The 12,656-nt window shown below is 37.5% G+C and overlaps 1 protein-coding gene across 13 annotated transcripts in view; it reads right to left on the bottom strand.

Annotated features, from left to right (window-relative positions):
* Nucleotides 1-12,656, bottom strand: part of mycbp2 (MYC binding protein 2) — a 207,433-nt gene that overhangs the window by 20,917 nt on the left and 173,860 nt on the right. For all 13 annotated transcript variants that reach the window (XM_062975545.1, XM_062975546.1, XM_062975549.1 and 10 more), the window contains 9 exons: nucleotides 12,267-12,434; nucleotides 10,596-10,753; nucleotides 9,879-10,078; nucleotides 6,798-6,947; nucleotides 5,641-5,801; nucleotides 4,274-4,430; nucleotides 3,539-3,763; nucleotides 3,110-3,175; nucleotides 929-1,168 (listed from right to left, as the gene is read on the bottom strand). In XM_062975545.1, coding sequence (XP_062831615.1) covers nucleotides 929-1,168; nucleotides 3,110-3,175; nucleotides 3,539-3,763; nucleotides 4,274-4,430; nucleotides 5,641-5,801; nucleotides 6,798-6,947; nucleotides 9,879-10,078; nucleotides 10,596-10,753; nucleotides 12,267-12,434 — 1,525 coding nt within the window. The remainder of the gene's footprint in view (nucleotides 1-928; nucleotides 1,169-3,109; nucleotides 3,176-3,538; nucleotides 3,764-4,273; nucleotides 4,431-5,640; nucleotides 5,802-6,797; nucleotides 6,948-9,878; nucleotides 10,079-10,595; nucleotides 10,754-12,266; nucleotides 12,435-12,656) is intronic.

Below are 12,656 nucleotides of genomic sequence, written 5' to 3'. Positions count from 1 at the left end.
TCAAAAAAATCTACCATAACCAAAACATTTGGATCCAATACCTTATATCAGTATGTGAATTAATTTAAATTTTGCTAACTACGACTGCTACCCCTTCTTTATTTAAGAAAATGGCATGGAAACATCAAAAATAAAAAAAATTATCAGGTAGTATCTCACCAAAATAACACCAGATTTGTTCAACCTAAAAGTATACAGGCACCATCAGACACACAGCCAATCTTCCCATTCAAGTGTGATATTAATTACTGATTACATGAAAGACTGCCCTCCTCTCTATAAATTAATCCAGTCTTTGAAGTTATTTTCTGGAAAAGCCCTTTTGGTAGTGCCAAATTCTGCTGAAGTCTACTTCAATCATTTTAATTGCCACATTTAAGGTGGTGGTATCCAATAGATGCAATGCTCTCTTCAGAAAAAATTAATGTGCTGTAAATATTGTTAGCATTATAAAAATGTTAAAACATACTTATTTCTATAAGCTTTCCCTGTTTAGTCCAACTCAAAATCTATTTTATGAAGCATATAAAGAATCAATGTTAATGTATTGGAATCTAAATACCCTAAAAACAGTTGATCTGAGAAGGTAACAAGGGTAAGGATTTATACTTGGATGAGAGACTACCAACAAATACCAGGTGCTGTAGGCTGTATGTCAGAGAAAGGAATTGGAAAAATCACCTTGAGTATTCCTTGCCTAGGAAAACACTATAAAATTCACAAGTTGCCATAAGTCAACGGACAACTTGAAAGCACATTCTCCCACATCATGTTTGCTTATGTTTAATTAATGTATGCTACTTTAAAATTTTAGGATCTCAAGTATTAATAAATAAATGAAATAAAATAGAATTAGATGAAATAAAAGAAACAAATCTTTTGTTTATACTGCTTAGAATGAAGTTTTACGGAGTCTTATATGTCTCACCTGAGATGTAATGAGTCTAAAGACTCTCAGTGTCTCAGCTTCGCAGTTCCTTTGCTGAGCTACACTTGCTGAGATCTGTCCTGCTATTTTGATGCTTTCACCATCCTTCCATCCGAGCACTTTCACCTGCCTCACCCTAAGGGTATTCTCTGGCCCCTTCAATTCAATTTTGATGATATGGTTATCTCCACCAGGAAGTTCGCTTGTTACCCAGCCAATATGTCTTGAATCTAAATCAACCTAGAGCACAGGAATACAAAGAAAGAATTATGTAGGAGAAAGTGATTCAGTGAGTTTCACTGGAAAGTGGAAACTGAGGAAACATCAGAGCATCAACATTCATTAATGTGGTTGCAGTCAGTGAATGGTGGGTAAGGATAGAGGAGAAACATAGACTAGAATAACTTTATTAGAGAAAAAAGGCCATTATTTAAAAACTATGGCTGCACAGCCGTGTAGTTTAAAACATCCAAATATCATGTTATCTGATATGATACCCACTTCCTTTAGCCTGCCTACTGGTGGACCACCATGGAATCACTATGTGATTTTCTTGATCACCTGGGCACGGTGCTAGTCCAACAGCCCTGGGCTGGGCCTGACCCTGGTACTGTGCACTCCCAAAATCTCCAAATGCAGGGGACAATTTCCTATAACCACTTATCCTCTCCCAAAGTAGAACCATCCTGATAACCTACCAACTAAGTTGTGACAAATAAGAGGCAATTTAATCAAGCACACAAAATTTAAAACATTCAAGCATTAAACCTGAAGAAAATGGGTGGAAAGGCGATCAAACCTACATGCACTGGCATTCCTAAATGTTAAAAAAAGAAAACCAGAGTGAACATAATGCTTTTGATGTTTGACCATGGAAACACCTTCCATTCTCAGCCATCAAATGATCCTCCACTAAGAGGTCAGCAAAACTGGGCATGCAATCCTTTGGAAACTAGACTGGCAGCAGAGGACTAGTCCTTATTTATAGAAATTAATTTGTAAAACTAGTCCTTGACATGGAATGTTAACTATTCCGAATCAGGTGTGTTGTCTGGCTCATCAGCAAAACTAATTTGTAGGCTGTGACTGTGGGCAAAGTAAAGATAGATGTGATTTTCCGGATGGTGATGTTGTTTATTTTTCCTGGAAACCCACAGTTTCTGCAAGTTCTGGTATGGAATGGCCAAGCATACCTATTTGTCATGCAGGAGTAGGGCTCAGGAGCAAGGAGACACTTCCCTCATATCCATATAAATTCCTTCCCTCACTACAGCATCTAGTGGATTTTTTCTTGGCTTGGAAAACCTCATGAAGATCACATGGCTTAAGCAGAAAGGAAGGTTGTGGGATTCTCCAATGGGAATTGAGCAAATCGTTGACTCAGGTCCACTGAATGCCCTGAATATCCAGTTTGTCAAGAACAACCTGAGGATCATTTAACGGGCTAGCCCAGATCTTGGGACTCACTGTGGTCACTATCATACAGTTAAATCCTTGTGCTGGCAGGACTGTTGACCAACAGGTCAGTGGTTCGAATCCGGGGAGAGTGGGTGAGCTCCCTCTGTCAGTTCCAGCTCCCCATGCAGCGATATGAGAGAAGCCACAGGATGGTAAAACATCAAAACATACCCCTGGGCAACGTCCTTGCAGAAGGCCAATTCTCTCACACCAGAAGTGACTTGCAGTTTCTCAAGTTGCTCCCGACACACACACAAAATTATACAGTCTGACGTGCTTGGAAGGGCAGAGCTAACAGCGAGCATAAAACCGCCACAACGTGGGCATCGTGGAGAAGAAACTATTCTGGATGGTTGTGGAATCTTTGACAACATAGATGGAGGAGGGAGATGGAATAAACACTCAGAAATCTCATGTTGGATAGAGCCACTTGATTACAACTGCAGTCTGTCATTCGAGTTGTGGCTTTCTCTATTTCAGGCATGGGCAAACTTTGTCCATCCAGGTGTTTTGGACTTCAACTCCCACAATTCCTAAAACCCTACTGGCTGCTAGGAATTGTGGGAGTTGAAGTCCAAAACACCTGGATGGACGAAGTTTGCCCATGCCTGCTATATTTAAATAAAAGGTTTATTTTTTTTGCTAAACATGTAGCCTCAAACTGGCTGCTGGGTCCACAAATCAAAATATATTATGTTCATAATAATGAGAGGAGCTATTTACCTGTTTTATTCTACAAAGATCTTCTACTGCTTTTCCTGTTAAAAAGGTCATTGAAGTCACTTTGTTCTGCAGATGACAAAATGAAGCAAAAAGATTTCTGTTATAATTCTGTTTATACCACCAATACCACTGTTTAAGGGGGGGAAAGCCAAAAATATCTTCCAGGAACAAAGTACTTATCTAAGATTTTTTTAAAAAATCTGTGTGAATCATTTGAAGCTGTCATTTGTACATGTTGTCTGCATTCTTCTTGAACCTGGTCTATCTCTGCAGTCTGATATCTGGAACATCATTTCCTGGGCCATTGGCTAGTAGTGAATTACTAAGCTTATAATCTGTTTATAAATTCAACCTCTACAATTGTAAACAAGCCCAACATTCTGTTAAGTATATTTGAGCAAATTTCACATAATGAGTTTTAACTCTTACCCCAAGATCTCTTGAGTTATCAACATGGACAGACACATAGCGAGCATTAATTCCTTTGACACAATTTATTGTGATGTTTTTTGTTTTATTCTTATCCTCATCACCCGATTCCCAGAAGGTTTCTGTTGATCCATCAGTTAAGCTTCCAATCATAGCTGGTCGGCTTGATGTTTTAATATCAACAATGCTGGTTAAGTCTTTTAGACAAATTACTATACATGATTCCTGTTTTTTAAAAAAAGATGCTTTAGAGAAAATTCAGTAACAACATGGAAACAAATATTGGCTCCTGGATACCAACAGGTTCAATTAAGTACTAAAATGAGAGAGTAAACATAAACAAAGGAAACACAAGAAAATAAAGGGAAACATTAGTTTTTCTCAAATATCATATCTCTCTCATCTGTCCATTTTAATGAAAGTCAGCATTTTGTTTGTAAAACTATTCTGAACCTTGGAATATATTTTCAGTTCTAAAAAATGTAGTTCTGGTGTAAAGATTATGTGACATGTCAAATTTATTTGAAGTTATTGGCCTACAAAGCACAATCTGAACATTCTCTTAGTAAGTCCTTACAAATGAGACATATAATTATATAAATATCACTAAAATATAAATCTAAATTTAATAGTATTAGTCCCTCATTCACTGATAGAAACAAAACATTTCAGGGAAATATCTCAATTCCATTTATACTCATGATGTTTTTCTGATTAACTGAAGATAAAACTTGCCTGACTTATAGCTTCAAAACCAGACTGGATGCTGATACTAAAGCTCTCTTCACTATCTCCATCATCAGACTTGGACAGAATGTTATTAATGTGGTGAAATACATTACTCTGATGCAGAAACTGATGGTCAGATTGCTTGAATTTGAGGCTCCAGCATCTGAAAAGCAAGCAAAGTACAAGACTTATGATTTTATGATCAGGCAACTAAAGTACTAGTACAAAGATGGAAATTATGGAGCCCTTAAGATATTTTTAAGACTGAAACTCTCAGTAGCCTTGATCAAATAAGCCTGCAATGAAAGGCAGTGGGATGTACAGTGCAACAACATGTGGAATCTGCATTAACTAGAGCAGGCATGGACAACATCCGTCCCTCCAGGTGTTTTGGACTTCAACACCCACAATTCCTAACAGCTGGTAAGCTGGCTGGGATTTCTGGGAGTTGAAGTCCAAAACACCTGAGGGCCAAAGGTTGTCCATGCCTCCACTAGAGAATGCATATTTATACACTGAAAAGACGGACACGACTCCACTATGGAGTCAATGAAACTATTAAGCTTGGAAGCCTTGTGATGACGGATAACTGAGAATTATTTATCACAATGCCAGAACTCCTATGGCTTTGAACACCCACCTACCTGAAATCCAACACAAATAGTAAGGATTATCACATCCAAATGTTATTGATTGACTAGCTTTTGTAGCAGTGTATGCAGATGCTAAACTAATGTAGTCCAAATAAGTGAAAAGAATTGGCTAAATATAAGACTCCCTCAACTGAAAAACAGAAGCCTTTTTTTTAAAGGCAACACATATACATCTTGTGATTCCTGAAAAATGTGAATGGAATATCATGCTGTGAAACATCATAAAAGTTCTGCCATCATTATGATTTGTTGCCATGATATGATCACACTGCTGATTTTTAAAGATGACTATGCCAAAGATGTAGATTGGGAAATGAAATAATAACAAATGAAAAACGAACAGAACATGGAAAAGGTAAGGTTGTATGGGGAGGGAAACAGAAGATCTTGCCTCTCATCTACCTCAAAATTTTCATGGATGGAAATATGTCTCAGCGTTTTTTTAAAGGGGGGAGGGTAGAGGAGAGATTAACATTCAGATGTCCCGGCAAAGTGAAAAGCAAATTAAGCAATTTTAATGGAATTAATGCATAGTCCATGTAAGAGATAATTAAGTTGACACTTACAATTAGAGCAGAATAATTTTAATTTATTTTTATTTTTGCTTAAAAACAATCAAAGCTTAAGAACATTTTAAAGTTTTCCTAGTCCAAATGCTTTACGTATTTTTTGTTTTATAGTTGTCCCCACTCAAATGCTTTTTCTGTATCTGACACCTACCTGAGAGCCATCTGCTGTAATGAACTTCCACCTGGGAGGGACATCATGAGGTCAGAGATTGTCTGTAGCAGACGGTGGAAAGTGTGGGGTAAAGGATGAGCTGCTTCACCAGCGATCACAATGTCAGACAATGGATGCTCACAGACTCTGGTATCCTTTTCCTTAAAAAACCGAATATGGATATTTATATTTTTAACCAACTTTCAAGGCTGCAGCTTTCCAAGGTATCTTACTATGTAGCAAACACAGTTCTGTTGTCAATATAACACAGTAATGAAACCATGAATGTCTTAAACGAACAGTCATTTCTCTCAAGGTAAATAAATATTTGCAAATCTTCTGATGATTATCTAACAACATCTGCCTTCTTAAATTTCTAAATAGCATATTAAGAAAACATACTACCCTTTATGTGCAAATCATTTATTCAATTGATGTATGAAGGGACCAGGGCATTGACACCTCCGCCCCATCCTCTGTTCAGATATGAGCCAGCATGCCAATGCCTTAAATCAAGAAATAGTTTTCTAAGTTCTACAGATATACTTGCAGGAACACCTCAGCTAGCAAGCGTCTAAAAGTGGCATTTAAAATCTGGAACCTCAATCCATGGCTGATACCGGATGAGAAACTCCCTCCTGGGCAGTTTCTCAGCCCAGAAGACTGGGCGGCTTAGAAGGTGCTGAACAGATTGCACTCTGGTACCACAAGATGCAGAACCAATCTTAAGAAATGGGGCTACAAAGTGGAGTCCATGACATGCAAGTGCGGAGAAGAGAAGACCTACTACATTGCAGTCTGAGCCCCGCCACATGCACAATGGAGGGACTTCTTACAGTGACACCACAGGCACTCCAACTGGCCAGCTTCTGGTCAAAGGGCATTTAGTATAATGCCAAGTTTTTAACTTTGTTATTTTTTTTATACATTATAACTGTATTCTCAATTTGCTTCTGACACGATAAATAAATAAATGAAATTTAGTAAATGATTCATATGTTTTTAAAATAATTGAAGGTACACTGCTGGACACTAACTGAAAAAGTGTACAGTTGTTTTAAAAATATGCATTCAGATTTTTTTGGAATGTATTAAAGATGTTTTTTACTGAAACTACCAAAATTAATGTTAAAAGATCTGTAAGCAGTTTAATTTACTTGTTCAATATTCTCTTTGTTTGCTTTGTTCTCCTCCTCCTCTTCTTCTTCTGGCTCGACAGGGGCAGGGGTAAGAGAAGCTACAAAGTGCCACAGGATATCATGAAGCGATGTTGTTTGAATGACATTGCAGAGAAGCCAATTAAATGCCTAGAAACCAGAAAGTCATACTATTTAAATATAGATGAAAACTGGAAAAAATGTATACAAACATTTAGGAGATCTAACGATACTCTGGAGAAGATACACAGAGTTCATGCAATTTATTATAGCCAAGACAACAGTGCCCTAAAATATATAGGTTATTTTTGCATACATTTAATAATAGCTAAATTAATCTAAAAACATAGGAATGGTTTCAGAGTTAAACTGAAAAGAAGATGGCCAGCAGGAAACTGAGTTGACTACTTAAGGCAGTGAAAGGAAATGCTATAATAGTTTTAATAACATCACTCCTAGTTTGTTTATAAAATGTAGAAAAACTTAGGATTCTGACAGTAGTATATATTTATTTATTACATCACTTCTACCCCACCCTTCTCACCCATCAGGGGACTCATATAAATTTATGGAACAGAAGGAAGAGTGCAATGGCCTAATATAGCACTTATTCCTGTCCATCTTTACTCACATTTAAGTTCAACTCTGTTCAACAGCGCTTTACATATGCATAGGTTTTCAGCCTAAAATAATGATTCTCCAGAAAGGGTTAGAACACCTTAAACTTCTCATTCTCTGTGGTTGTGCCATATCAGTCTAAATCTGACATGGGTAATTATTTTTAAAAAAAGACCAGACTTAATGCGTTAATGACAAATATAAGTGATAGTAAGAATGGGTGGATAACTAAACATATTGTACAAAGGGCATATCTCAAATTTCTATGTATATATTTTAAATAACTCATGAAAGGCCATTGCTTGCCAGCACCTATTTATATGCTCAAAACTGGTCCTCCTACCCTTCATATTTATTCATTTATACAGGACGATAGTTTATGGAAGCCAAGGACACTTCTGGCTGGGAATTCCAAAAGCTCTGCCCTAAACAAATTTCCCAGAATTCTGAAGAATCAAACCAGGGGATAGGGAAACACAGACCTGTGCTTTCGACCTCTAATGTAATATCGTCTCTAGTAATTTGCTAATATAAACTGGAGATCCATGGTGGGAGAATAATTGTATCTGGGGGCCTACTCAGAGCCTATCGATAACTATATTTAAGTCACTGTGTGCAGTTACAGCCTGTGAAGTCTTCTTAGCTGTGTTAAAGATACTCCACAACTTACCAAGAGGCAGGTTTGTGGGTAGGGATAGCATATAGTAAAGGGTGTCATGCTGGTTCAGTTGAGATTTTCTCATTCCTATAAGCCTATGAGATGTGCATGGGTTTGGGGAAAGTGTGAGAAGTGCCAAGTAATGATATCTGAATTCATTGTCTGATGGGCAAGAAGAAGGCTTCACTTTGGTCAGGTGCTAGATAATTAGGGCTGTTCTGCTATGTCTCAGTTGGCTTTGGAGTTTCATTCCTACCCTCCCTTCATCTTGTTTCCAATGTTGTTTTGTTGAGTATGTGTGTGTATGTGTGTGTGTGGAGGGTGTCAAACCTTTGAGGTGGTTTGAGATGGGATTGGAATTCAGGAGGAAAGTAGAAGAGGAAAGTAGTAGGACCGAAAACAGGGCCTCCCCTGAAGATCTTAAATTATGTGGTAGATCATAGCGGGAGACACGTTTGGACAAGTAAGCTGGGCTGGAACCGTTTAGACATTTATAGGCTAAAGCCAGCACTTTGAATTGTGCTCGGTAGTTAATCGGCAGCGAGTGGAGCTGACGTAACAGATGAGTAGTGCGCTCCCTGTACGTCGCTCCGGTTAACAACCTGGCTGCCTCCCGTTGGACTAATTGAAGCTTCTAAACAGTCTTCAAAGGCAGCCCCACATAGAGTGCATTGAAGTAGTCTAATCGGGATGTAACAAGAGCATAGAGCTTTGCATGCCCCATTAAAATAGTAAGAGAATTCCTTTATGTAACTTTGGAAGTCTGACCATAAAGTTACACCCAGCTCAGATTTATCTGTCTTTGCTATACCCCCACATGACACAGAAACAACACAATGGTGTCTGCCATGTAGAATCCTGTATCTGTCATCCTGGTTAATACCTGGCAATCAGGCTACATTACATGGCTTGTCCATCAGCCGTCAATGTTTGAATCCAAACACTTGTGTGTGTGTCACACCTACATATAGCTGTAACCTACTGATGTCAAACGTGTGGCCCTCCAGGTGTTTTGAACTTCAGCTCCCAGAATTCCTCCATTGGACAAGCTGACTTGGCTTATAGGAGTTGGAGGTCTAAACGTCTGGAGGGCCACAAGTTTGATACCTCTGTTGTAACCAATAAGAACTGTGGCCTATTTTACTGAAACTACATAGCTTTATGTGGTCTTTAGAACCAGATCAATATTCACTACGGAAGCCCTCAAAACATATTCAAAACATGTTCCGTATTATCCAACTCTATTATTCTATGATTCTATTGTATCATTGGAATGTTTTAAGTTTTTGTCAAATATGTTGTGTTGTTGTTTCGGGCTTGTCCCTGTTGTGAGCCGCCCCGAGTCTCTTCGGGGAGATGGGGCGGGATATAAAAATAAAGTTTATTTATTTATTTATTTATTATTGAACTATAGTTCACCTTTACGCTTCTAAATTGCATCTTTGTAACCAATCCATTACAGTACTAGCCCAAAGATTTTTAAACAGATTTCTAAGTTTCCAACCATACAAGATATAAATGCCTTGGAAATTACACATAAAATATATGCAGTCAAACTCAATCAAGTTGTGGTTTTTTCTATTGTGGTGGAAGAGAAAATACATTAGACACTGTAATCAAATATGATATGCAGGTGTAACATTCAATTGAAGAAAGAGATATATATGCCATTACATGCTTGCACTGGGCCTTCCTCAGAGCTCAGTTTTGAAAACTGAAGATTAATACAGTATAGCAGAACTATTATAAAAACAATAAAGTTATGGTGCCATGTCTATTAGGGAGACAATTGTTGAAAAAAATACCTCCATGGCAAAAACTCGGCAAGCTGATTTTCTTAAAGCTTGTTTCATTGCTATTTCAAGTCCCTCCAAGTCATGATGTTGGATTACAAATGCCAAAACAGGCCACTGGAAATTTCTCTCTCCTTTGGAAAGAGAGCTGTGGGCGGAGATTAACCGAGAAAGTTCAGGAGATGGATGTCTCAGAAGAGAGGACCCCACTTCTATTTAAAAGCATAAAAATATATAAATATTAGATGGTTTAACCTTTTGTGTCACAGTTATGCAAATGAGAACACTAGCATATTACTATGAAATGTAAAAAACTGTACAAATAATATCTACTACTGATTTAGAAATCTCAGACTTTGTGATACCTTTTTCAAAAAGTGAACAGGTATGACGCAAATAAACTTTCTGAATTTAGACTAATTTACTATTCTAGTTATGTGAAATTAAAAGTTGATATGTCATTTGCATTAATGTATCTATAATAGATAAACTTTTAGGGATTTATTTATACACAGATTATGCGAAGTAGTATATCTGTTTAGCAACGAGGCTTACAATTTTTACTTCTCATAAAACAAGTTTTCCACGTCACATGATAAAATCTTTATGAAAGACTGAAAAGAATTTAAAAAGCAATACGGAATGAGACATGCAGGAAGTATGCATGCTATTGTTAAAAACACCTAAAATGATATGTTCATGCATTAAGTTGGGAGTTTCCATCCTTACCTGCATCTCCACTGTTAACTCTCCTTCTAGGGATGGCTTTTACCCGGGCAGGTAGAATGGAGTGTTGTTTGTCATATTCAGATGCAACAACTGAATATGACCTTTGGAAAACTGTGCGCTTTGCAAGATCCGTATCTGTGATGGGACTGGTCTCTAAACTGGAAACAAGTCAGTGCCCTAATTTAAAACTGTGTAATATAAGCATTTGAACAATTCATTGTAATCTGGCTGACTTCTAGTAAGAAATAGTGGAATCCCATTTATTTTAAGAATTGATTAGGAATTAACCCTCATTAGTGTACACTGTGAGAAATGACTATGTACATATCATGACAAGCTATGGATAATGTGAGATAAAATGTTGCATTGGACAGGGAAGAGGAGGCAAATAAAAGACAATCCCATGGCTTATGTTGGTCTAAAGTAATTCTATACAAACCCTTAAATCAAGTCTCATCAACCTGTGGCCTTCCAGCTGTTTGGGCCTCCAACTCTCAGAAGTCCTAGTCAGTTTGTTCAATGGTCAGTTTGTTCAATTCCTGGAGTTGGAGGCCCAAACAGCTGGAGGGCCACAGGTTGACAAGGCCTGCCTTAAATCATGGTAGGCAACTTTGTAAGCCGTATGAAATGCTTAGGGCAAGCAAATTTGGGGCTAGTAAAACAAGTAAAGCCGTGGAGGCAAAACATTTGTGTTTCACTGATATTTTACAGTTGAAAAAGCCAATTACCCTAAAATGCTTTAGCAAAACCCCCACACGTTTTGGAGATGCACCCTAGAAGCCATCAAGTACTCAGTAATGCTGGGTCCCAGATGGTTTTGAAGATTGATATTTATACAATGTTCCAAAAATTAGACAAATAAAGCAAATTTTCTCCCTTTAACCAAACAAAACACAGTGCAAGCAAGAATTTTACCTCCCAATTTGCCACAAGATCTCATGCCCCTATTTATTAAAATGCCATGCTTGGGTGAAAGGAAAATGCAGCCTTTGGTAGTTGTCTTGGGTATAGTTGTGCTATAGCATGGAGTTCATAATTTTCATTAAACTTTACCCTACGAAAAAGGACTACTCTTCTTACAATAGGACCGGGGACCAAATTTGCATCCCCAGCATCTGCTGAAGATGTCAAAATTAAAACCTGGATTTTTGGCTACAGGGGGTTGTATTGTGCCACCTCCCACACAAATCATGAGAACCTCAAACACCAGAAATGCAAGATCCAATTTTTTGGAGGAGAGGAATTAGCATTCGGGGGTAATGAGGTGTCCAAGTAACTACCACAACATGTCTTATGGACAGTGAGTGGCCCATGTGCTACTTTTAAATTAACCAGCAAATCCGAAGCTGTTATGATAGCACAGTTTCAATTTATAATCTTTGATAAAATCAGAGGTCGTTTAAATCTTTTTCACTTTTGCACACTTTTAGTAAACTCCACTGAACTGATTTTAATATTTAAAAGGTTAATGCAAGAAATCAGAAGATTTTTTGCAATAACCTTCATTAAATTAAAAGGTAGGTGTTACTATCATTGGTTTCAAGCCGTAATTTGATGTATTCTGTCAAATATCTGAAAATTAACTTTACAAACAATTCTCCAAAATGTTATAAATTTCTCTTTGAAGAGACAAACTGGAATATCAATTCACAATAAAATATATTGCAATACCTTGGTGGCATGGACTTCATGTTACTTTCTGGCTCCTCGAAGACATTAGGACTGGCATCAGGAGTAACCGATATATAAGGTGCAGGTACTGAAGTTGAACGCAGATATCTCATCTCATCCTGAAAGAGGTTGTCATCTTGATAGCCAACAAAGTTTTCATGATGATGCCTGAAAAAGGATTAGATATTCCATATTATTAAACTACTGACTCGATTCTCAATCAACCACTTAAAAGGATAAAAATTAGAGGAAAATTATTGCTCACACAGCATCAGCATAATATGATCACTTCCAACATGAGCTGATTTCTTCTACATTTGTCCTTTGCGTAGCTTGAGCATTAATACCAGCTGATCATCAGAAGTGCTTAAATGGTCCAGCTACCAAATT

The sequence above is a fragment of the Anolis carolinensis genome, chromosome 3, assembly GCF_035594765.1.
Source record: "Anolis carolinensis isolate JA03-04 chromosome 3, rAnoCar3.1.pri, whole genome shotgun sequence".
Classification (NCBI taxonomy): Eukaryota; Metazoa; Chordata; class Lepidosauria; order Squamata; family Dactyloidae; genus Anolis; species Anolis carolinensis.
This window is presented reverse-complemented; position numbering and strand designations above follow the sequence as displayed.